We start from the raw sequence: 27069 nt of genomic DNA, 5'->3' as shown, positions 1-27069 counted from the left end.
AAATTCAAACTACAGTGGATAGTTTGTTACAATGAGTGGCTTATTTGCTGCATTCCAATCATGAGAGCCATCCCACGAACTCTCAGTTCAGTGCCAGCTGCAGGGATTGAGGGCCCTTAAGTCTACCTTCTAACTGCCATTGTCACTAGCTGCTATTGCTCCTCATCCTCTTCTAATCTAGAACTTGTTTGATTGACAGGCAGAGAGCCAGTGAGCAAGCAGGCAGTGACATCTACTGCTCCTCCTTCTCACCACCACTATTCTCTGGACCAGAGTGAGAGGCAGGTGAACAAGCAAGTTGCAGTGAGGACGAGGAAGAGCAATTCCAGGAGGCTCTTATCAGTGAGCCTCTGCTGGGGTGTGGGCCCTTGGCAGGTGCCTGACCATGCCTATCCTTAACACTGACCCTGTCTCAGTTACACCTAAAGTCGTATTACCTTCCTGTACTACGGCAAGTTCATCATGTTTACTTCCCAGACTCTACACATTAGTGTATAGACATCAACAGCTTTGGATATTCTGCTCCAGCGTATCCTCTCATATATGCTTATATATTGGGGAGCTGCTAGGTATCTCCACAATTCCCCAAGTTTCTCCTGTAGCACCCAAGTCCCTATCTTTAGTGTTTACCTTTGTACTTACCTTCAAGATTATTGTCTCGACCCACCACAGGATTTCGCTTAAGGCCCTCTTCATCAGGTTCACCATGCTTCTACCAAAGAGATTTTCCCCAGTACTCATGAGGGACAACCCATCTCCTGCCAGAAGTCCATTGAGGAAGCTTAGACCGTGGTTGAAGAAACAAACCTCTCATTGGCATCATCTGTGCAGGTAATCATTCACCTGAAGTATTCTTCTCTCTTTTTGTGATTCTCTACCTTTTCCCAGAAGAACTGATAAAAACACCACCTGAAACCCAAGGTCTTTCACCTTTTCCCAGAGTTTCGTAATCAGATATGATAATGCATAGTTACGCCTAGTTCCCACACAGATGAGCAAATAATATAATGCTCACTGGGCTTAATAAGTCTGTGGAACCTTTCCATCACATCTTGGATCTGTGCACCAGGGAGACAGCATCCTTCACAAAACTATGGATTATCTAATATTCAGCATGCAGCAATGAGTCTCAACTTCAGGAATTTCTGGATGATACAGGTTACCTAGATGCATTTTAATCTGGTTTCTGAACCGGTTTTCAGAATGAGACTCTCAGGAGCGCCTTTACTGCCTTCTGTAATCCTCAAGTAGCTAGAATCAACATGAAGACAAAAGGGCTCTTTTCCAAGGATTTATTTCCATTCAACCTAATGACGCTTACAGATGCTAATTGCCAGAGCCTAAGTGGAAAACTCAAAGGAGCAGCCTACCAGGGGATTCTACCTTTAGGGAAGCAGTTGGTCTCCATTTGGAGGAAAAGTGCAGCAATCCTCTGAACTTAAGGAGTAGGAACGGAGAGTCCACCCCTTTCCCGTGGGGCATCAGGGCGCAGCTGTTGTCATCATGCAAGTGGGCTGAGAGCCTCCTCTCAGCGCCCACAACCTCCTGATTGTCTCTGTGCCTGCGCCTCACATCTAGAAGCTCAAGTTTCCCCTCCCTCTCCCTCCCAGGGTCACTGTCGCTCTCAGAAATGTGAGCAGGGGGAGGCTCTCCCTCCAGCTGTGCCTCTAAAAAACAAGCGGGTTCCTCTCCCACGGATTGTATCTCTTCCTCAGAATCAGAACTGCTTTGGGACTCTATGGGCTCAGTTCCAACCCTGAGACAGTTGCCCTGGTGGACAGCCTATGCAGGAGCTAGACAGGGGGCTACACCCCCATTAATTCTGCTGCGCCTCTCAATAACTTTTGATTCCATCATGTCCTTCTAGATCACTTGGCTGGGATGATGCCTGGGGACAAGATTTTGCCATGGTTCCAATACTTCCTGGAGGAACAGTACACTACTGATTTTGGTGTCCCCCCAGGGTTCCATTCTCTCCCCCATGCGACTTTAACATCTACATGAAATTGCTGGGAGAGGCTGCTGGAGATTTGAGCTTAGTATCAGTATGCGGATGATATTCAGCTTTATCTCTGCTTTACAACTCAGTCCAATAAAGCTATGGAAGTCCTGAGTCAGTGTCTAACATCAGTAATGGATTGGATGCGGGCTAACAAACTGAACCTTAGTCCAGATGAAACAGAAGTGCTCCTGGTCAATAGGACTCCCAATCTGGAAATGGAGATATAGGCTGTTTTGGATGGGGCTGCACTTGCTTTGAAAAAAATCAAGTTTGAAGTTTGGAAATGCTCTGGCATCTGTCCTTGCTCCTAGATTCTCTGGTGGTGGTTGTGACCATGAGTGCCTTTGCCCAGTTACATTTGACTCAAATTAGAGAGGTCCCCTAGAAATAATATTTAAAGCCTTACACTTTTCAGCCTAGAAACACGTCCCTGTACACAAATACACAAGATTTCCTTTGCAAACTGACTTTAAGAGGCAGCAGGGGTGGGGGGTGGGGGTGGAGAAAGCAATAATTCCTTTTAGATATATGGCAAGGTGTTTGGCAGTAATGAACTAGATTCACTTCCTATAAAACATCTGGGCTGGTTTTCAACTCCCCTTCCCATACGATCTTCATGCACCCCTCATTCCTTGCCATAATAGCCACCATCATACCATGAGTCTCTTCACTGGCTCCAGGGACATACTGTCTACAAAGCTAAACAGGAGAAGTTAAGAAGACTGATCACTAAGCTTCTGCAGCTATTTCTAGACCTCCCTAGTGTGAGGTGGAAACTTACAACACTGAACAGCTGTTCCCTGTCTCCTTTCCATCTTCAACATATTTGGTTCAAGAAAAGGGTGAGCACCACACAGCCACATGCTTAGGAATATTCCCTTTTCTCTGCTCTTTTATTAGTTACCATTCTAGATACCACTCAAGACAGCATTCACAAATATTCTTAAATAGCTTCTCCCTATAGCTGTGTCTATTTATTTTTCATTGCCCTGAGGAAGGTACACACCTTAAAGAATGAGAAATCCTCAGTGATTAATGCCTAGTAAATATAATAACCTTGCAAATATAAATCCAACATACAAAGATGCAGAATTTGGGCAAAGCAACTGAAACAGGGCATAAGAATCTAGTACCATTCCATGCTTCTTTAGTGTAGACAGAACAAAAGAAACTGGATCACTTATATCTAATTTATAATTTCTTACTCGGAAAAGGCCAAGCATAGGGAACACTAAAAACCGATGTAAATATTCTTATTTCCCACCTATTAAATATTCTAAACCTATGGACCTCTAACAGAATTCTTAAGTATACTAAGTATCTCGTAATATTTTGAACTGTCCTATAGAGAAACATTAAATAATTCCTGAACAGAACACTTTGACTCAGTTCACATGTAGCGACAACCCGTGGGCTGTTGGATTGTGCGGGAATGAGCGAGTGCACTACCTCCCACCCACTTTACACTTCCACTTCGCATCCGGTTTAGAAAACCAGTGTTGCATGCAAACCTGGAACTTTGGGTTGTTGAGGGGGAAACAATCCAGAGTTTTAACCCATGGTTTGCTGTTGAGTTAAAACTCTGGGTTGTTTCCCCCTCAACAACCCATGAGGTAATTAACCCATGGTTGGTCATTATGTGCGAACCAGGTCTTTCATTTGCCTGTCAGAGACTAATCTCCATGCCTAGCTGAGCTTTGTAAGTCAGACACCATCCTCAGGCTAGTCCAAGGCACCCATTCTTTAGCTAATTAACTCTAAACTGTCATCAGTTCTATGTGATGGGTTCCAAGAGGAGCCATTCACAGGCTAATCAACAGTGATGCGTGAACTTCCCTCAGTTCAGCTCAAAATCGGCATGGCGTTTACAAGCTCTCCCTGTGAGCATTTGTGGAGGAGTGGAGGGAGGAGACCACCTTTTTTTCCTCACTGTTCCCTCCCAACTGGTAATGCTGGCACATGCACTCTAATGACACATGCTTTATCATACTGCTCCCTAGGAACCATGATGGTTCAGAACTGCCTGGAATTTCAACTGCTCCCTTCCACAAAATACATACACCTGGGAACAAGGGAAAAGTTTTATTCATAGATGGAGGACGGCAAGTGCATAAAATCTTTGCAAGACACACATTGAGAGAACTGACCCAAATTGAGAAGAAACTCAGCAAAAAAAAAAAAAAAGCTGCTCAGTCAGGTGGTTTGGTTATGCAGCTTACAGTAATCAACTTGACTAGAAAGAAGTTGGATGTGGGTGCTTTGCCAGTCGAATGCTGACTGCGCATGCACAGAATCCCATTTTACATTGCAAGCTGGAAAAAACTCCTACGCAAAATGCTACTCGGTTCATAATATAGCAGAGCAGTATGAACTGGATAAGCTCATATCTGAACAAGGTAATTATGGAATTCATCAACATCACTACTGTTCAATGGTTTACCTTCTGCCAGATGTGGCAAGATTGTATATCCACAGACTTGTATATCCACAGCCTCACCAGCAGCAATTTATTTCATTTAGTTTTAGACTTCATCCACCTTCTCCTCAGGTTCATTTATCCTCACCACCATCCTGTCCTGACAGCCAAGAAGATTCAGACATGTCTTATATTATATTCCCCCTGGATGGCAGAACCACTGACTTTTCATCTTCAGTGTAATATTTATCTTGTCCAATTGCTTTAGCATAGGCTTGCACTTTAATGAGTTTGATTTTAAAAATACTGGCACATAGTGGAGCCATAGAGTAGAGCCAGCGTGCAGGTGAGTCATGACAGAACATGGCAGGTCTGGGGTAGAGCCTGAAGGAATTGGGGGTGGGGGGAGTATAAACCAAAACAGTACTTGAAGGGCCAGCGAGGAGTCAGACCGAAATCTGGAAAGTTAGGGATGGAGCCAGTACAAATCCTGGTGGAGGATAGTTGATACCTAGGTGGATCATAAGCAAAGCTTTGATAGAATTTTGTCAGGCCTAGGGCCTAGCTTAGTGATGGGCTGTAGTAGCACCTGACACAAATAGGCAGTGGTCAAGTGGACGAGAGGGTGGAGATGGGGTCACAGACAGGCTTGGTGTCAGATACTGGATTAAGCAAACTAGGGAGTCAGTCTATTCTGCTACTTATGAGATTAGTTGCTCAGAATGATGAGGTGGCTTGGCTGCATGGATTTTATAGCGCCCCATGTTTCCTGATTGGCTTGTGGAGTCAGCTGAGAGCAATAAGCCTGACTCTCTTCTGGCTGGAACTGAAGCCTAGAGGGTGCCCTTAAACCATAAAGCTGAAATGCTGGTGGCACAGAAAGTAAGGAACTAGAGGATGTCTCCTAGACAGGTAGTTCAAGATACACAGACCAGCACATTGTACATCTGCAATTTATTGGCTCTTCATATAACAATTAAGCTCCATGCCAAAACCACATTTTACCAGTCAAACCAGTAAAATACGGGATGGTTGGCAACCCCACCTGTGTGACATGGGTGCTGCTTTGCCATGGCGGCTGCTCAAGCCATACTGGTAAGGAATATATGCAGGGTAGACAGATCATGACATAATCTCTTATACCAATTGGGACTGGTGGTGGTGATGCAGGAATTTTATTTTAATACTTATATAAGCCACTGTATGGGGGGTAGGGGAAGTAAAGAGTGGCTTTACATAGTGCTCCCAATGGCCTTGCATCCAGATTCTGGTAAGTTCCAGTAGCTTCAACAATGCTGCAGCACCAGCTGCTCCCAAGACGTTCACTGAGGCAGGCCCTAGGTCCAGATTTTGGGGGGCTCTGGGCAGGCTGCCTCCACCACTTGGGCCCCCACCAGCCTCCCCCCTCACTTGCTCATGGGCCATTAGTTCCTACGAAGGACAAAAAGGGCTCCCAAGACCTCAGATTGGATCCGAAGAAAATAGCTTTTATTTTCCCCCCCCAAGAATTAAGAGGCAATTTCCAAGTTAGTTTGACGAGAACTTTCGGAAGCTTGCCCATCTCTACTTCTAGATAAATATGCACAGAATTGCAGCCTTTATCTCCAGTTGCTTTTAACAAGTTTTTAATCCCCTACCCCTTCCTTGATATGCAACACTAAGTTCTCTGCAGCTACACTTACTGAAATAAAATAATGAAAGGCCCATCCCACTAATGTGAAGTAGTTAGAAGCAAACAGAGCTTTTGCAAGCCTACTATAATCAACAAGTCAGATATGGAAAAGCAATGAAAGCAACAACAGCTGGTTGTCATCTTATTGGGATCATACTCAGTTTCATCTGCTTAGAGCAGCTCAGAGCTGCAAAATGAAATCTCCTGCCAAAGTAGGACTGAGGTAAGCCTAGGCCCAGTGGCTGTGCTGTTAAGGCTGATCTTTAGACCTTCTTTTATTCCCCACAAGAAGTTTTCTACAGGCCAATCTGACTGTATTCACGCAACATAAGGTCACACTGAAGCAGACTGAATCTTCCAAAACAGTGTGAATCTGAACCCCCCCGAAGCTTTGTTAGCAATTCAGAGTTTGGAAGGGCCACAGACAGCCAGACAGTATGTCTGAAAAAAAATCTCCCAGGTACAGGAACTTTAAAAGAGATTTTGTGGAGTCTGTGGGACTTGAGAAGGTGTAGCACTGGGTGGGTGGGTGTCTGAGAAATGCTGGATGTTCAAGTCCTTCTGCTTGTGCCACGGTATCCCTGCATACACCTCTACGACGTGTGTCATTTCCATACAAAACACGGAAGGGGGAGTAAGGGGGAAACAAATCACTTCCTCTCCACCAAAACATTTGAAGACTCCCCTTCCACATAAACCACAAATATCCTTCCAAAATTTTGCAGATGTCTTAGCTAAGGCCACGTCTATGCTGCATGCTATTTTTTATAAAAATTGCTCACAAAGAACATAGGAGGGTAAGCACATCCTGTTTTCAAAACCCCCAAACTTTAAAGTCAGTTCTTCACCTGAAACTTAGCAGGCTTGATCCCCCCAAAAGAGAAAACTATACCTATAAATGTAATCTAATTCTCCCAAGAAATAAAAATACTATCGGCAGTTTGCTTTCTTTTTTTTTTAAATCAAAATTTAAAGGCATCTAGTACAAACCCTCCTGAACCTATCTGTCTGAAATTTGACAAACATATCCCCTCACATGGGGCTACTATGCAAATGCCATCCAATTCTGTCAAAGAGCAAGAATATTATAGTCATTTGTTGATTTCCAATGTTAGTCCATGGGAAAGTACGAAGCTTATTTCTGAATCAAGATTCAGATTCAGCCCCGAGTCAAATCCGGTGGCCTCCAACATGATCTGAGACTACTCAGACTATTTTCCAAATTGCTGAATGAGGGTGTGAACCAAATCTTGTGGTTGGTGCACTCTTTCTCAAAACATACATACATATGCATGCCACCTGATTTGACTTGGGGGCCAAATCTTGAGAGCGAGAGTGTGTTATAGTCCTCTTAAAAATTCATTGTTATGGTCTTCTTAAACATTAACCAAGAATCTGATGGTTAACACTTCTACCTATATAGGAGTTTATTCAATATTATTTTCTCCCTTCTGGATTAATTTTTAAGAGGACCATAACAACAGAAATAAATACCAGGCGTTCCTTCCCAAGTCAGTACTAAATATTTATTACGTTAAATTCAGCCAAACTCTTTCGGTACAACATTTCTACATTACCATCAAAACCAACCCCACACAGCTGCACAACTAGAGATGTGAAGGCCTGGAAAAAACATGGAACAATTCAGAAAAAAATGTTTTTTTCCTTTTTTTTTTTTTTTGAGGACTGTTTGTTTTTTCCCCGAAAAATTGGAAAAATTGAACCGCTTTGGATTATGGAATATTTTCTTTTATAATTTAAGACAAAGTATTTATATATTGTTACCCAGCCTTTCCTCCCCCCAAAAATGATATCTGAAAACTATATAATAAGAACACTTCTATAGGAAGACTAGAGATGTAAAATGTCTGGAAATAATGAAGCCATGGGGAAAAAAATATTTTTTAATCCTCTCTGTAAATTTCCCAGCATAGTTAGTTCTTTCATTCCTTATTAACATTATTGATCTAAAGTATATTTTACTGATAGACATTTATGCTCAGTTTCCCAACATGTGAATAGAGTCACCACTGTTATTCTTGACAGTAAATGTGTCTATTCAGACAATAAATACAAATTTACTAATTAAGTTTACATTTAAAAGTTTTTAAATATAATGATAACTTTATGAGCAAACTAAGTCATACATAAAATAACTTTAGGAACAGAAAGACTACTTTAAGTTCCTAAAGTAGCCCTCCCCAACCTGGTGCCCTCCAGATGTTTTGGACTACAGTGCCCAGCATTCCTTACCATTGGCCATGTGGCCAGAGGCTGATGGGAGCTGAAGTCCAAAATATCTGGAGGGCATCAGGTTGGGGAAGGCTGTCTTAAACCAACAAAGTGACTTTAGGTCTGTAAAGCATGCTAAATAATACAAGTATTGCTTATTTTTAATTTTTTCCAAACTTTCCCATTCTTCTGGGGGGAAAAGTGTTTTTCCCCCCCATAGCCTCAAATTTCTGGAAACTGTACATCCCTATGCACAACAGCTTTCAAACAAAAGCTACCTAGGAGAGAATTTTAAAAAACACACAATTTTAACCAGATAAAGAGATGTAGCCTAACAAGCCTCTGGGGAACCAAAGTCTGTATGTTGGTACCCCTTAACACTGCAGAGGAAGCCCTGCCCTGTGAAACATCTTAACAGTGTAGAACATCTCTGGTGTATAACCCTAAGCAGGGTCCCCAGGGAAAGACTGGAAAGGCTTATGTAGGCCAGAAGTCAAAGGGCTGGTTAGGTGCACACATAGGTTTGCACTAGCCCAGTAGAACGTGCATAGGTGCCTGCCACCATGATGCCACTCTCCCACAAACATTGTGCCCTAACAAAATTTAGAGGGAAGCCCCCCCCCCAAAAAAAAACAGTGTGTGTTTGTGTGTATGTGAGATTGAAATTTAACAGAAATAAAAACTATACTAAAAAAGCCAAAACTAAAGGAAAGTGAACATGCTTTTAAGCGATGGGGTTTTTTGTAGACCAAGTAAAATATTTTCCCTTATTTCTTTCAGAGCTGGGAATGGAATCTCTTGATACAGAGCCTATTTGAAGCCAGTTCATATATTGTCTCCACTAGGAGCCTACACTTTTCCCTTGATTTGTCTAGCAAGTCTGGCAAAGGGAAGCTGAAAATTGTAGTTCAACATACAGTTTCAGCAAACTAATCTAAGCTCAGTACATTTAAAGTGCTTTGTATTTTTGGTCTGGAACAGGTTCAGATACAGTCACACAAGTGATCACTCAGCTTCTTCTATAAACTTAATGCTAATTTCATGTCAGGTACTTAACATACAGGCAAATACCTCGTTTTGATGTCCAGCTGGCTCCTGATCACATTATGCTTAATACGCAAGTGAAATGTATAATATGGTGAACAGCATAACCAGCCCCAAAAAGCATTAATTGGGTTTGTGTTGTGATATTAAAGTATCAACTGTTTAGGCTGAAGAAACGGAAACAAAGGATGGCTCCAGCTATGGACACAAATAAAAAGTTAAGAAGAGCCAAGAGGAGAAGAAAAGATGGGCACAGCAGCCCTATACTTAACATTATGCTGGGCCGAGATATGCCACCACTATATATACAAAAATAGGGGACGGCTTGAGTACAGATGGAGAACCCCTAGTGGATGCAATCGAATGCTGGTATGTACCTATAGTAGAGTATAGTCAGGGGCAGTGAGGGCGGCAAAAGAACATCATCTTGCTGCCTCTATTGAATCTTCTGTCTGCCACCCAGCGGGGCTGTTCAGAGTCGTCCAGGGGCTATTACATGCTGGCCCCAAGGACGCTGTAGACTCCTCTGAGGCCCACTGTAATGCAGTTGCGAGGCACTTCCAGGATAAGATCTCTTGCATCCACCGGGACTTGGACTCCAGTGTTATAGCAGGTGAATCTGGTGAGGTATCCAGAGCACAGCCTTGTCCTGTTCTCCTGGATGACTTTCAGTTGGTACAGCTCGAGGACGTTGATAAGGTGTTTGGACATGTTTGTGCAACCACTTCCATATTGGATCCTTGCCCCCCTTGGCTTATAAAATCTGGCAGGGAAGGAACAGCTGGCTGGGCCAAGGAGGCAATTAATGCCTCCTTGCGAGAGGGAGTGGTCCCGAGCCACCTCAAAGAGGCGGTAGTGAGACCACTCCTGAAAAAACCCTTCCCAGACCCGGAAAATAATTTTAGTCCAGTGGCAAATGTTCCTCTCCTGGGCAAGGTTCTTGAACAGGTGGTTGCCAACCAGCTCCAGACAGTCTTGGATGAGACCGATTATCTAGATCCATTTCAGGCAGGGTTCTGGCCAGGTTCTGGCATGGAAAGAGCCTTGGTCACCCTGTATGATGACCTATGTCGGGAGAGAGACAGGGGGAGTGTGACCTTGTTGATTCTCCTTGATCTCTCCGCAGCTTTCGATACCATCGACCATGGTATCCTTCTAGAACCATTATCTAAGCTGGGAGTGGGAGGCACTGCATTGCAGTGGTTTCTCTCCTACTTGGAGGGTTGGCTCCAGAAGGTGGTGCTTGGGGAACACTGCTCGGCCCCGTGGATTCTCCAATATGGGGTTCCACAGGGGTCAGTTTTGTCCCCCATGCTGTTCAACATCTACATGAAACCTTTGAGTGCATTCATGCAGAGTCTTGGAGTGCGTTGTCATCAGTATGCTGATGAGACGCAGCTCTATTTCTCCTTTTCATCTTCTTCAGGTGAGGCTGTGGATGTGCTGAATCAGTTCCTGGCTGAAGCAGTGGACTGGATGAGGGCTAAGAAACTGAAGCTCAATCCAGACAAGACTGAGACGCTGTTGGTGGGTGGTTCTGCTGACCGGATGGAGGGTATTCAACCTGTTCTGGAGGGGGCTGCACTCCCCCTGAAGGAGCAGGTCCGTAGCTTGGGGGTCCTCCTGAAACCATCTTTGTCACTTGAGGCTCAGGTGGCCTCAGTGGCATGGAGTGCCTTCTACCAACTTCTGCCCCTATCTGGACAGGGATAACCTGGCTTCAGTTATCTCTTCTCTGGTAATCTCCAAGTTAGATTACTGCAATGCACTCTATGTGGGTCTGCCTTTGAAGATGGTTCAGAAGCTGCAGCTCATGCAAAATGCGGCAGCCAGATTGATAATGGGGACCAGAAGGTCCAAACATATAAGACCGATTCTGGCCCACCTACACTGGCTGCCAGTATGTTTCTGAGCTTGATTCAAGAGGCTGGTTTTAACCTTACACGGCCTGGGACCACAATACTTGACAGAGTGCCTCTCCCAACACGAACCTACCCGTGCACGACGCCCAGCATCTAAGGCCCTCTTCTGGCTGCCTAGTTCGAGGGAAGCTCAGAAGATAGCGACAAGGGAGAGGGCCTTCTTGGTGGTGGCCCCCAAATTATGGAATGATCTCCCCGACGAGGCCCGCCTGGCGCCAACATTGTTATCTTTCTGGCACCAGGTTAAGACCTTTCTCTTCTCCCAGGCATTTGGCAGCATATGATAAGTTTTAATTGATCTTGGAATGGCGTATGGTTATGGTTGTCTGCTTTGAGATTGCTTGTTGAAGCTGTTTTAGATATATGTTCTTGTATATTGATTTTTATGGAATTGGCTTTTAAAATCTGTATACTGTATTTTTAAATGTTTTAAGCTTTGTAAACCACCCAGAGAGCATTGGCTATTGGGCGGTATAGAAATGTAATAAATAAATAAATAAAGGCAGAAAAGATACCAGATCGAATGTTGCACTCAGCTTGAGATAGGGAAAGCACAACCAGAAAATACAAGAACAGGAGAAAAAACGCAGACATGACCACAGAGTCTCTGGAAACACTGCCACTGGCCACCAATCAGGGACTGTGCTGGCAATAACATCCACATCCGGGAGGGAACCAATTCACTTACCCTTTATCCTTCAAATTGTGTGATATTCAGTCACTACGGCTGCAAACCTAAAACACATTTACTAGGAAGTAAGCCCTTCAATGAATGAAGTGGGGACTTACTTACACGTAAACATGCAAAGGACTGCACTGCATAGTTGTGACTATATGAGATGCAGTAGACAATGTTCATAGCTAAAGTTGTATTTTATGTATTGTTCCACCTAGTCTGCGCAAGGGCTTACACGGTACCGATATATTTTCTTAAATAATAACTAAAGAGCTTTGTTCTATAGAATGGATAGCTCAGTGTGATAGAGCACATACTTGGCAGGCAGAATATCCCAGGTTCGATCCCTGGCATCTCCAGGTAGGGCGAGGAAAGAATCCTGCCTGAAACCCTGGAGAGCTGCTGCCAGTCAGTGTTGGCGATACTGCGCTAGATGGGCCAATGGTCTGACTCAGTATAAGGCAGCTTCCTATGTTCCTAAGTTCTTATGTTCCACTACGCCTACTTTTACAGTATGATTACTCTTTTCCCTGCAGGCCTTCCCCTTCTTCTAGCCCTCAAGCTCTCTTTCCTGTTGTCTCCTATATTACTATAGACATAAGAAAAGAGCAGACACACATCCTTTGAATTTCTGGATTCAATAGACCTTTGTTTTGTTTTTTCCTTCCCCTGGGTGGAAGTGAGAGTTGCCCATAGAAATCAATGTAGAAATCCAAGAGTACAACCTGTAACTGAGCAGCAGATGTGTCTCCCCCCACACTCCAAAAGGTAGCAGCAAAGACAGAATGACTGGTGTTTCTAACACAGGTTTTTCTTACAGTGAGGCTTCTGTATGCAATGGAGTGCTGGATTTGGTCTTGGAAGTCGGTCTGAGGGAACGATTTAAGTGACCTTGCTTCAAGCTAAGGGGTGTTGTGTATGGGGGAATCCAAACCAGCCTCAACACCTCCTCTGACCTACAATATTAACAGTGGACTACTTTGAGGGCTGCTGCAAACTATTCTCTCTCAGCACAGTCTCCAAGCCACAATAGAGGCCCCTGAGAGTGTAGCCTACAACACTCTTGCAGTGTAGTTCACTACACTACCATGAACTAGACTGCAAGGTTGTTGTATGCTACACTCTCAAGCCCAGCTCCCAACCTGCAAGGGGGTACAATATAGGTAGACAAAACTACAGTGCTGTTGTAAACCACTCTTTCAGCCTGACGTCCAACTTGCAGTGTTCAGTGTGAATTACACAACAGGCCTGTTATATGCCATTCACTCCCAGCCACAGCACATCCCAACCTGAAATATGGGGATAAAGATCTGCATTTGCCTTGGAATATGCATTGCTAGGGTTAATGAGCTGAAAAATGAAAAACAAACACACAAACGTTTCACACTAAATAAAACCTGGGTTAGAAAGCAAATGAACTGCTCTTTGCTGCTAACCTTTCTTTGAGGGTGGAGATGCTGGTGCCCAATCACAGCTACATTAAAATCATGGATTTTCCCACTGATTTCTATGGTCAGCTCTCCCTTCTGCCCCTGGGGAACATTTAAAAATAGTTTCTCAATGTCAACCAGGAGATGACCGGTCCAAACAATGAGTTAGCTCTCACTGAGATGGTTCTCTCTGTCCTTTTTATATCTATATGTCTCTTTCTCCATCCTCTTTTGCTCTGTTTCTCTCCTTCCCCTTTCTCTGTCCCCCAGGAAACTCTTTTCAGAGCCCCTGTTGTGCTGGAGGCATCCCATAGCTTCCTGGACATCTGTGGGCTGGTGAGGAGCCTGCAGTAGGCCTTTCTGAGAGTGAAAGACCCAGACCATGGGCAGTTAATTGATGGTGCCAACTCCTGTCACTGATCCTGGTTGTGCAGCAGCCCCCTGAAACTAATGGCCCTGAAGCAAATAAGACTTGGGTGTTGGGGTCTCATTGCATTCAGCAAAATTCAAACAAGCCTAATTTTCTCTGGTCTGGCCTGATATATCAATGCTATACACACCAGGTTGCATCCAATCTAGATCTAACTCAAGTCCCATTCATTTCAATACTGCTAGCCTAACTCAAGTCCCATTCAGTACAACCCACTGCTAGTAAAAATCACGTTTTTGATTCTGCTGGAAGCTTTCTTCAACCCTTCTACTACAACTGAAGTATTTGGACACTGCATATTTGGGCCTTTTTTTCTGTGTCAGTTAATTGAGCACAACATGTTTCATGGGGAAGTTTTACATTCTCCACATGCTGGTTTTAAACTGTTTTGTGCCGTTCTCTCTCTAAAAACTTTTCCAGCCGGGAGAAGCATGCTCAACAAAAGGATGAGGAGAATCGGGGGTCAAAACGGAGGGCAGCCAATGAAATGTCAAGAATGGAGTGATGACCTCTGGCTCTATAATGCTTTGTATTTCTGGTTAATGCTTAGTCTAGAAGGGCAGGCTTTCCACATATATAGAATCTACTAATGTGGATTCTTGACATCACTCTTTGGAGTGGTCAGCAACTGCACAAAATCATTCCAAGTCAGCTTATTGTTTTCCCCCCATGATCTATTTTTCTGGTACCCATCTGATCTAGGAAACTTTGGATGCTTCCAGAGCACAATCTAAGTAACCTTAATATTAGTAATATGACATCACCTCTGCTTTGCAATGCGTCATGTTGTATTTTGTCTGACAAGGAGCTGAATCACAAGTTCTGCCTTGAAACAGCACCAAAATTGTTTGTGTACCCATGTGCTAGCATGCATTCAGATTACCCTGTTTAAATTAAAATTGCTAATAAATACTTCATTGCTTTTTTCAGCTTCCCTTTTCATGCTCGTGTTAGCTTTTTAAAAAAAAATTAGGCTCATTTAAACTATATGTTTGTACGTGACTGTACTGACTACACTTCCAGTTCAAGCAAGCAGGAAGGGTCTTCACCACCTTTTCCCCTGTCAAGTCATTACCAAGGTGATCAGATATTTTCCACCTCATTCCATTTTGCTCTTTTGTTCCCATCAGCCTGTGAACTTGAAACCACAGCACTTCTGACAAATTCTCCAGGCACCTCTTTCATCCCTTTAAATTAAACTCCGAATTAGTTGCAGGTTTTCGTGAGCATCTAAATGCTCTCCACATGTTTTTCCTTTCAAGCTCAAAGTGCGTTGTTTTAGGTATTTCAAACACAAAATGAAAAAATCTTTATAAGTGCTCAAAAATCTAATATTGTTATATTGTTACCATAACTAGGGGGGTGGGGGGGGAGAGAGAGAGAGAGAGAGAGAGAGAGAAGGGGAGCAGCAATGGATATGCTAGAATTTGTACAACTCTGGAACATTCATGCAATGCAGTCGCTCATATGCCCATTGTATTGCTTTGAGAGATATCTGAGTGTATTGTCAGTGTATAGGAAAGAAGAAATATCCCAGAAATACGGTACCTGTTTTTGCACTTCCCTAGTCAAACCCCCCATCCTTATGTGTGGTCTACTGTGCAGACTGGTGGGGGTTCGGGTGCCATGCAACTCTTGAATGAGCAGACTTAACACTTCTCCCCCCACAAAAAAACCCTCTATGAGTTAATGCCTGATCCAAAGTGAGATATCTTTATCTCCAGTGACATTGAAAATAAAATAGTTAATAATGATGATAGTGTCAAACAAGAGGGTTTTTTTTTTACAACATGATGACCACTTCTGGGATGTGTCCAGACAGAAAAATCCAGTTAGGTTCCAATCTTATACCCATTTACCTGGAAGTAAGCTCCACTGAACTCAATGTGACTTACTTTTGCATGGACATGTATAGGATTGGACTGTTAGAAGCCAGGTTATAAAGACTTGAATCATGGGCACAGCTTCAATTCAAAGTATTAATTTGCTAGAAAAAGAACATCTACTATGGGAGACAGGAGATGGAGAAGCTATAGAGATCATCTACAACATTTTTCCAATGAAATTAAAATGCACACATAAACTATTCATGTTCCATCATCTTCTGAATCCTAAATGAAAAATTCTGTTTCTGCAGTTCTGAAATCTGCAACGCTTTTCACAATCTACTTATGGATCATGCTTCTATGAATGAGCATTATGCATTCTCACAATATCCACATTCTTATGGTATTCCAACATCGTTGAGCCAAAGCATGTGTGTTCTAGAAACATTTTAACTCCTTAGCACCAAACCATTGTCATTCTTGACATCCAAATATGCACTCATATACTGTTTATGCAACCTTACGGCCAGAAAACTGGTAACAATTGAAACATGAAAATCCAGGTATGAGCTGGAATTAATACTATTGAATGAACTGATGCATATCTGGAACTCACTGAAGTCCACAGTACAAGCTTAGGAAACAGAACCAATTCAGCCAAACAGATGCTTCTTTTTTAGTATGTGTCATACAGGCATTTCTGCCCTCCCCACCCCAGAACACACCCAGCCACACCCCTTTTCAGCTGCTCCGCATGCCTCTTGTGAGCACAGAGGATGGGGCTGCTCTGCGCCGCCTCTGAGGCAGTATGGAAGTTGGGGGAGGTCAGTTCCCAGATAACACGATATCCTATGGCCATCCAGCCGCTGTCTAATGGCCAGAGGATTGCTCCCTAAGCATCTAATGGAATTCTAAGGACTAAACAATTTACTGCAGCAGTTTTTGTAGACAACAAAAGTCTTCCACAGAAGACAAACTGGTGATGCTCAGAGGATTGCCCCCACAGGCACACAGGCAAAAACACCCACCCACCCACATCACCACCCCCACCCCAAAACACTAGACAGATGTAGCATACACAGGCCACACACACAAAAACACCAGGAAAATCACACACACACACAAAATCAGAACAAAAAGAAATAATCCAGCTCATACGCACATTAAAAAAGAAACAGGCACTGCCCACATACACAACACAGACAAAACACCACCTTCACTCCTCAGCATCCCTTTAGCCCCCCAGGATGCTCCCAGCCACCCCATAGGACACTCCCTACCACCCTCCCTCCCTGTTTTTCTGGCCGTCAAAATAAAGCACTGAGCTCCAACCAACCACCATTTTATTTTCTAAGATTGCTTCCAGCATCCTTTATTTTTTAGAACTTAAGATGGAGTGCTGATGGCGGCTTCACTTGCCATCAAGCACGGCCTCCCAGTTAATTTTTTAAACTTTTTTTTTTTTTTTTGCATTTTTAAAAACCAGGAGGGGCAGGAAGGTTGGCGGACCCCAAGGGAGGTGTCTATGGGCACATTTTTGCCCACAGGCACCACGTTGGGGCCCCCAGACGTAAGCTACCCACTTTCCCACATGCACTCCCTGATGTACCACCCAAAGAGAACGTCCAGATAGTAACTCCCTCTTTTCAATGGGGCTTTGGTTGGCAGATCTTCAGCCAACAAATCCCATGGTATTGTCGAGTGCAGGTTACATGCTAGCAATGAGACAAGTGCTGATTTTACTTCGTTAGGTGGTGTCTCCAAATTCCAGTGGGCTTTGGGATCAGATAGAGACTATACCCCCCGAGTTATGCTTAGGGGTCTGCCCACCCACTCAGCTGTAGATATCCTTCACAATGCTGTAATCAATGTGTTAACCTTTAAGGTGTCACAGGATTCTGCTTTTTGCTACAACTTCTTTAACTATGGTACTCTTCTAGGGAGGGATCATAGCTCAGTTGATCTGCATACAGGAATCCCAGATTCAATTGCCAGCATCTGCAGCTCAAAGGAGCTCAGGTAGCAAGGGCTGGGGCAGACCTCATTAAAAAGACACCCAGTGCAGCAACTCACACTGCACTGTATCACAGGCAAGTCTCTTTGTGCCGAGTTAGCAGGATTTGATACGCATGAGCTGCCTTCTACACACTGGTTTCACTTGGCTTCCCTTTTGACAGCAATATTCTACTCTGAGAATTTCCAGTCACTGACACAGCAGTAATGACAGTTTGACTGGCCAAGAGCTGCACAATTTAAAGCAATAAATATTATGTGCTTTTAAAATACAGTAGCTTGCTGCTGGCCAGCACTTCCATAGTTCCCCATCTCAAAGCAGCAGGCCTAATCTGATGAGGCAGATATGAATATTCTGGTTAGATGGGCTAAGGAAAAAACTTGCTACAAATATTCTTGCCATGGCCTTGAACATCTGCAAAGAGAAAATGTGTTCTTCTCTCACAAAAACAACCGGATCTTCACTGCACTTTCTGAATTCACAGGCTAAAAACTGAGCAACCCTGAAGCAGCATTAAGAAGCAAGTTAAGGCTTTCTATACAGTGCATAATATCCCACCCTTCTCTGTGCAGAGAGGAATGCACATGCACAATTCAAAGTTCAACTCTTTTACAAGGAAACAGGGAGTGCAGGCATGGCCAGGCCCTGGACCCAAGCTCTGATGTTATTACTTGTCCCAAACTATTCCAGAGAATTACAGGAACTAAAACTATTTTATATGTGTTCGTTAAACAGGTAGGAATTATTCCTATTTCTTGCTACGTAATGGGTTCTGTGGCTGCATGGACCCTTTGGATGACAGCTCAAATCTCTGCAGTAGTTTCCCAGTGAGAAGTGAGAAGAGTAATGTACATGCAACACATTCTTGCTTTTCCAGTGTTTTCCAATGCATTTCACTAACTCACACATTTTCCCATTTAAATTCTTGGAAGCTCACTTACCAATGCAGGCATGGACTCTAACTGAGAGCTGGGTCCTCAGAATTATACTGTGCTTTTTGCCCCTGCTGGGGAGAAAAGGAGAGGGGGAAAAAACCTTCAGCATAGCAGATGCTAAGTACAGCAAAAACTCAGAGATGCATCTAATGTGCAGTGACATCTTTTCCATTAAAAAACAACTATGCATGAATTTGCAATAATTCTTCATTTTTATATTAACAAGGTTTGAAAAACCAACATTTATCACACAATTTAATTGTATTTCATCACTCAATTGGTTTGAACCAGAAGCAAGTCTATAAAGGAAACAGCTCCTTTCAATTTATTTATTCTCTGCCGAAAACCACAAAGGATCAAAACTTTCCATATTCATTAAGCACATGAAAAACAAACATAACTAGCAATGTTTGAATCCTATGTGCTCTATTTCCACTTGGATGCAGTGAACTGAGCTATTTTCCTAAAAGTCAGAAAATAGTTTAGAACCCTTCACACTCTGAATGACATAATTAGGAGCACAACTGGATCCAGGCCCCCCTCAAGTCCACTTACCTGGCAGCATCTGCTGTGGCTGCTCTGACAGAGAGGAAGCAGGGGGTGGGGGTGGAATTATATTTACTAGGCCTCCTGGGTCAATGTTGTAACAGTATTCAAGGTGCAGGGGGTGGGGGAGAAGCAGATACTATCAGAATAGCAGCCAAGTAAGCAGGTGGTGGAAGGGTGTAGTTCTTCTCTGGCTCAGAGAAGAACTGAGGATGTGGTAATGCATGCCTCATTTTAAAGGCAAACATTAGGAGTCGCTGAAGTTCCTATACAAGCCATGAAGCTCAGCAAGACCTCTAAACAACACACTTTAATGGTTGGCCATATTTTCAATGTTCCTGTTATAGCGAAACACCTTATTGCAAAGGTCCCCATCATGGTGCCACCTCCAACTGTGCCTGAAAAGCTCTCCACTCCCTCTCCCCTTCAAAATTTTATTTTTAATTAAACACTTGAAAAATATTAGGGTGCCAAGTTCTCCTTCCTGTTCCTGAACATGCTGGAGATCTGCTGTTCAGTGGGCAGGAAGAGAAGAAAGAGTTGCTTCCTGGCCTCACCCAATCTTCTACCACCATCACAGACCTTTCCCCTTTGATCTCGCTCTCTTTCTCTCTTTCTCTTTCTCTCTCTCTCTCTCTCACACACACACACACACACACACACACCACTTCCAGCCTCTAGACTTGCTATTTCTCTCCACCGAACCCCTTTCCTCGCACTTTCTCTCCCTTCCCCATCCCTAGCCTTCTTCTCTCTCCTCTTCCTAGCCTCTAGCCTTGCTCTTTCTCTCCCACTCACCCCTTTAACTCGCGATTTCCACTCCCAGCCTCTAGCCTCACTACTTCTTTTCCCCCACCTCTTTACCTCACTGTTTCTTCCCCCTTCTAGCCACTAGCATCGCTCTTTCCCTCCCCTCTACCTTTTAGTCTTGCTATTTCCCCCTCCCTCTCAGCTTCTAGCCTTGGTATTTCTCCCCCACACACACCTCTTTTGACTAGCCTGGCTCCCACAGCAGCCATTATGTTACTATCCACATCCTCCATGGAAGCCATTTTGTGGTTGTGCCCACAGCTGTTTCTCAAATTCCCAAACGTTTCCACAGATCCAAAAAAGTTGAGCACATCTGACTTACTGAGTACAACATCAGCAAAGTATAATTTCATCCACTGCTATCGTTTTCTCTTTAGTGATACAGTATTTGTACTTGCCATTGGTGTGTTTTTCTCCCCAATGCATAAAGGATATATAAACACACATGTATTACATAATAGAAAGAGAAAGGGGTGCAGTTTGAGCATATGGAGAGCCTAGGTCTTGAGGTGGGGGCCTGTACACTAGGGCAAACCCACCCCTAACCCCAAATGTGGAGATGCACTCTTCACCACTGGATAATCCCTCCCTTCCTCTGCCACCATTAAAATCCACACCTTTTATTTAACATTCACTTTCCCTTCACCCCTAACCCCCAAAGTAGCTGGTCATTAGGCATGAGGCAGATCAGAGGTGCTAGAAAGTAAACAAAGATATATAATATTTTATTTAAAAGAAAACAAAGCAGCTTATTATTTTGAGGATACAGTTGCTACTTTCAAAACAGGGTTTCTCCAGTTACTTTTACCACCAATCAGCTGCTAGAAGCCCCAGCTCCTATTCCTAACCTTAGCCAATTCCCCTATGAAGCTTCACCCAAGTTAACTCACAGGCCTAACTTGAGGGCTTGAAAGGAAGTCTGCTTTCTGGTTGGGTTTGACTTCCACCTGGAACCTTCAACGCTGTTCCGCAGACTTCTCCTGCAGTCTTCAATCTGATCCACCACCACCACTAGCTGCAATCTGATCCACCACCACCACTACCTGCCACTCAGGCTTCAGCTCCTTCCTCCAAAGGCTGCTCCAGGAGTCTTCCTCTCCTTTCTTGCAGACGTTCTTCAGTTTCTGCTTCACGTGGTCCCAGTCTTGCAGCTGCTCTTCCTCTCAGCTGATGTCTTCTCCAAGCTCCATAACCTCTCATGAAGACACCTTCTCAGAAAACTCTCCAGTCAAACTCCTCCTGACAAACACCCCGTCAGATTCCGACTCCCCTGTCAGACTCTACTCAGCTCCTTATATTAGTTCCAGTCAGAACCCTCTAGCCAATCAGCTTTTGGGATGGCCAACATTCTGTAACCCCATCTTGGCATAAATTTTTGACCAATGAGCATCTTTAGAATGTTGTTATTCCCCAGTCAGATGGTACCAATTACAATCCTACCTTTCCATATAAAAAGAGAGAACTTGGCTTCATTTTGACTTCCTAGTGGTAACAGTAACTTCCAATTTGCCAGCATGCCATATCTACAATGAAACTCCCCTCAGGCACAAGCTCCATTTTTCTTTTACTGTTAACCCCTTCAGAGGTTAAAATAAAACACAACACTTAAACTTTTGCCTCAGTTTCTTCACAAGGCATTATCCCCAACACAATTACAATCACATATTATTCTTCTTGCCCCAAACATAGCCAAAGAAGCCCTTTTAGCATCCCTTGCAAGCCTAAGGTCTTTCTGGGCTTTAGCCTTCCTGACACCAGGTTTGGGCTATTCTCTTGTACTTCTCATTGGTTGTAGGTCCCTCCTTCCCTCTCCTACACTTGTTCTTTTTAAGTCTCAGCTCATCAGAGAGCTTTCTGTACAGCCACAGTGGCTTTAGAAATCTTCCCATGTGAAGGAAAAAAATGGGAGGCGATAGTGCCTTCAGCATTTCACTTCTCAGTATCTCCCATCTTTCTAACTCTTTTCTCCCCCAGAATTTCTAGCCATGGAAACCTGCCCAACTCCTCTTTTTGAAATCTGCTCTTCCAAAGTCCAGGGTATGCATCCAATATGCTCACTTTTCACAGACCACGAATTCCAAAGGCCACGTGTTGACTTTCCTCCAAGGTTCCTGCCACTTTCACTACATCAACCAGTTCTTCCCTGTTGGTCAAAATTGAGTCGTGAACAGCAAATCCCCGTGTTCCTTCTTCCACCTTCTGAGAGATGAAGTTGTCAGCAAGGCAAGTTAAAAAAAGGACATTTCATTCTTAGCAGAGTTAAAACTTTCAGCAGATGTCAGGATGGCTGAAATGCCCCATTACAACTATGGCTTGCCTCTATGAAAGTTTTGTCATCTGCTTCTGGAAAGTGTCATCCGTGTCTTCTAATTGGCTAGGTGGTCTGTAGTACACTGCCACATCACTAGTTTCTCATACCTTCTGTCTCTTCCCAGATGCTTTTGACAGGGCTTCCATTCTCAGATTCATGGATTTCCATGCAGGTGTATAATTCTTTACATATAATGTTACTCCCCCTCCCTTTCTGTGGGTCCATTCCTTATGAACAAGGTATACCCTTTTCTATGCTATATTCCAGTCATGGGTTTCACCCCACCAAGTCTCAGTGGTATCTATCAAACTGTAATTACCATCCCAAATTAGGAATTCAAGTTCATCCTGGAAAAATCTCTCAGGGGCCACATATTATGGGTGGGCGGGGGCCGAGGTTGGTGGTGGGCAGGGTCAAAGCTAGGCCACTCATTTTCTTTCTGCCACCCCCTTTCTCTCCCACTTCTCCCTCTCTGACTCCTCCTTTTCCCATCTCCCTTTCTCCCACCTTCTCTCTCCCTCCTCCTCCTCTTCTCGCTCCCTCTCTACCATAAATTCCCCCATGCAGCAATTAAGCTTTGGAAAAAATGTTCCTTTTCATTCAAATGGGATGAGCTTTTTTCTAAGCTGAATTCCTGCTTTTTGGCTGGGGAGTTAGGCCCCCCACTAAATAATCACCCCCCACTGTGGCAAATACACCTTTAAAAAGCTCTCAGGCATGCAAATGGCAGCTTTCCCCCCCTTGAAGTGTACTTGCTGCATGGGAGCAAGCCAGATCCAAAGGTGCTGCAGACTGACAGTCTGAGCTTCACAGACTTCAGAAAATGGAAGGCTTCCACAAACCGTCGAATGCTTTGCAACTCATTCGTATATTAATTTGTTTCTTGCTTCAGTATGTGTGTTTTCAAATAACTATGGGCTCATTTCATTTGATGTGGAAAATGGTGGAATCTGTGGCAAGTGAGAAGCTAAAGGAGTCAGAGGCTGTGGCTATGTTGTATAAAAGTTATGGAACCATGTTGCAGGAGCACTGTGTTTGGCACACTATGAGATTTTCTCTTTAGGAATGGTAACTAAAACATATTTTAAAGCAATATTATAAATATTATTACAGCTAGCTCACACTGCTATAGATCTTTTAGATTACTATTCAATGATAGTAATTTTAGTTATGATAGCATCACTGCTGCATTACAGAACAAGGAACAACAAGGAATACTCTTAAGTTGTAATGTTGGAAAATGACTTTCAAATGGTGCAGAACATAGAGCATCTTCATATATTAGGCCCTAGAGTGCAATCTAATTTCAATCTTCTGAGAGGGTTATTGTCCTTTAGCAGCTACTCTTTCATGTCTATCCAATACAGTACTGTTGAACTATAAATCAAAGAAAACACCAGCTAGGAATACTTCAGTTTGGCTTTAGTATTCCTCTCTAGAGAGCACCAGATTCTGTTTTTATCACCCATCATGATGTTTCAACAATAAAAAGAGGAGGCATGTAAATCCAGTCATCACTCTGGATCAGTTTTGAAAAGGTGGTACTTTTGAAAGAGGTGGAGGGGGTAGAGTTCTTCACTAATCCTTTGATGCTGCTGTTACTGTGTATGTGAAGAAACCATTTTTTAACAGGGTGGTATGATGCAGGACAGTTTCACCTGCCCAAATGTACTACAATAACCCTCCTTCATTCAGTTCTACTTTGCATTATGGTGTACCAAATGCTTTAAAACCTTAGAGCAGTAAGACAAGAGAATGCTTTCCAGGTGCACACAGATACAGCAACATCCTTCATTGGACTGATACTAGAGCCATTCAGAGAATTCAGGTTTCTCTGAGCACATTAAGCTTCAGCTAACATGTGCTGCTTTGGATAGAACTTCTTAACAAAACAGCAACTGAGAGGGCCTGAAAGCAGTTTTTTGCTTTCAAAAATGTAGTTCACCTAGAGTCCAACTTCATCTTCAGCAAAATTATGTATTGCAGTTCATTTGTAGTCCATTTCAGATTGCAAAGGAGTATCTGACAATACACACACACACACACACTGAAGAAAACAACTCTCTGCCTTTGGAGAGTTGATGTATCACATCATGGGAAAGGATTTAGCCTAGCCCTCTCCCTAGCGTTCTCTGTGTATAGGGTTTTACATGGATTCAAATATGGACCATCTGCAGTCTAAAATATTCAGGAATTACTACCTTGTTAGATAGCTAGCAGATTACATTATGGCCACTGCACCAGATGTGAGAAGTATTTATAGAAATTGACCCCCTGACAGCAAACACATCCAAAGATGAGCAAAGCGTGGACAAAACAAAGGCAATGAAAAAAAATATGGCTGCACAGTAAGATTTTCACAAAAGCTGCGCAAGAACACTGTTGTTCAAGTGTTACATTGTGTATGATCTTTTTTGCAAAGAGAGATGCAGGTCAGAGGTGACAACTCTTGTGCAAGCTCAGGGAGTGGGGGGACAGATTAAAAACAGAGATGTGTATCAAGGGGGAGCCTGCAAAAGGTGGGCCAGTTTAAGCCCATCCCCCCCGCCCCCTATCTGAGCCAAAAGTTCTCAGAAAAGTTTCAGCTCAGTCTTAGATTTAAAGCATTCTCTTTTCCACAGTTTGTAGAATGTTATTACACCTTACCCTTAACCTTGGCCTGAAGAAAGTATTTGCAGCCCCTAGCAATGAAAGTGATAGCTAAAACAGGAAGAGGGAGGGAGGGGTTCCTTCAGTATGCAGTTTTTCAGGGTGTGGAGTCACAACCATGGGGAGCTGAGGATCAGCCCTTCCCCCCAGCAGCAACCTCCCCCAATTGCCCCCTTCACTGTAATTAGGCTTTTAAAAGACTCCATTGGCACCAATAGAGATTTTTTTAAAGCCTCATTGAAGCAGGCGAGGGGAATTTTTTCATGGGGGTCACAACATCCCCCCCCCAATGCCACACACCTACACACTGAAATTAGGCTTTAGAAAGTCACCACTGGCACTAATGGCGGCTCTTCCAAAGCCTCATCGCAGCATGGTAGGGAAGGGAAATCCCTCTCACTGATCAGAGGCAAGGGCAGAAGGGAAGCTGGCAGGCTGGATGGAGACCAGCTGGAGATTCCCTATTCCTCGTATAAAGAGAGTACTTCCTGGGAAAATCACACTGACTACTCAAGACCTTTTACTTCCCAGTGACCCCTGACTAAGGGAACAGAACTCAGAAGGCATATTCTTGCTATATTTTATGGATATCAGAAGTTATGGGGAAGAAAAATGGAAAATGCAGTGGAAATAAAGGGGCCAGGTTTCCGCACATCCCTAATGTAATAAGGCCTGAATCGCACTCTGAAGCTACTTATGGTTCCCACAACTATGTAAGCAAGCCCTGTGAATGCAATGTGCCACTGTTCCAGCAGCCTGGGATTTCTTATCCTTGAAAACAAGAGTTGTTTATATGGTCATTGATGCTGATATCAACAAGTCTGGAATCATCCTCTGACACTGTGGTAACCCCCTGACTGTGTAAAAACAATCTAGATACTTCTCAATTGTCTTTAAGTATAATTACAATATCTATTGTTAATGCCATCTTTGACTTCTGTGAATAACTTCAATTTGGCGTTCTTCCCAACAATGTAATATTATACTAGGAAGAACTACCACATGCAAATTATTCTCATACTACAATTTTGCTGTGTCAAATGCACAACTAAAGAAAGAAGTACTTGCAGGCTGATAGTGTCAGCCTATTCTCTGATGTTCCATTTTTAGCCTTTGTATAAAAAAACACCTTTACAGAACACCTCTCTAGTACTAATTCTGCAAAATTATGACGTAACTGCAGAGTTCTGTGCCAAAATTTATTTCCAGTCCTGCTTTAATCGACAAAGGTACATCCGCTTTGATAAAAGAGCCCATGCTCCCTAGGAATACCACAGCATTTCTTGCTATCATTCCCAGATCACTGAACTAAAAGCTGTCCAATCAGCATGCAGCAATTGAGCAAACCTGCAAGATATGTATATATTGTGATACAATTTCACATTAAAGAAATGGCCTTTTAAGTGGCTCCATCATTTACTTTTTCACCTACTAAAGGCACTTCAAAAATCAGTGCTTGCTGGGGGATGCTGGGAGTTGTAGGAATTTTTCTGTCTAAGCATGCATAGGAATTGCACCCTAGATCACTTGCCCATCACTCCCTTGAAAGATTATGCTTGAAAGCAGTGTAGACTGCATGCATTACTGAGAACACCAATAACTGTCCTGTTATGACGTACAAATAGTGTTTATGCTAGCATTACATAACTTATTTATTTATTACATTTTTATACCACCCAATAGCTGGAGCTCTCTGGGCAGTTTACAAAGATTAATTACATTAATCAAATGTATTATGATTAATAGTGCTAATTATACTAATTACATTAATAAATCCATTTCCATCAGCTATCAGTTACTACGGAACTAAAATTTACAGAGGAAGTTTTGCTAGACACCCCACTCCCCAGCCCAACCTCCTCCTCTCTCCTCTATAACATACATGAAATGATGTTACTCTCAGAGTTTGCCTGACTCTGCTCTGCTTCATTTAGCTATCACTTGCCAGGCTGGGAAAAGTCAAGACCATAATAATACCACTTCATGCACTTTAAATTACTAGACAAAACAGGAGGAACACAAAACCCGGGGCTGCTATTTTCATCTTCAGTAACATCACATTCTGGCTTATTTTAACTGAAAATGTACCTCTATTTTAAAACAACGCTTTCTCAAAGGTAGTTTACTTTTCAGCTTCAATAAACTACTCAGAAA

General features: G+C 43.2%; 1 protein-coding gene across 2 annotated transcripts in view; it reads right to left on the bottom strand.

Annotated features, from left to right (window-relative positions):
- FHOD3 (formin homology 2 domain containing 3) overlaps window positions 1-27069 on the bottom strand; it is a 455537-nt gene that overhangs the window by 365808 nt on the left and 62660 nt on the right. For both annotated transcript variants that reach the window (XM_084857529.1, XM_084857531.1), the window contains exon 3: window positions 18606-18670. In XM_084857529.1, coding sequence (XP_084713655.1) covers window positions 18606-18670 — 65 coding nt within the window. The remainder of the gene's footprint in view (window positions 1-18605; window positions 18671-27069) is intronic.

This window comes from Heloderma suspectum, chromosome 5 (assembly GCF_057233095.1).
Source record: "Heloderma suspectum isolate Gila_16-S chromosome 5, 16-S_ref, whole genome shotgun sequence".
Classification (NCBI taxonomy): domain Eukaryota; kingdom Metazoa; phylum Chordata; class Lepidosauria; order Squamata; family Helodermatidae; genus Heloderma; species Heloderma suspectum.
The sequence above is the reverse complement of the archived record's forward strand: the minus strand, read 5'-3'. Positions and strand labels throughout refer to the sequence as shown.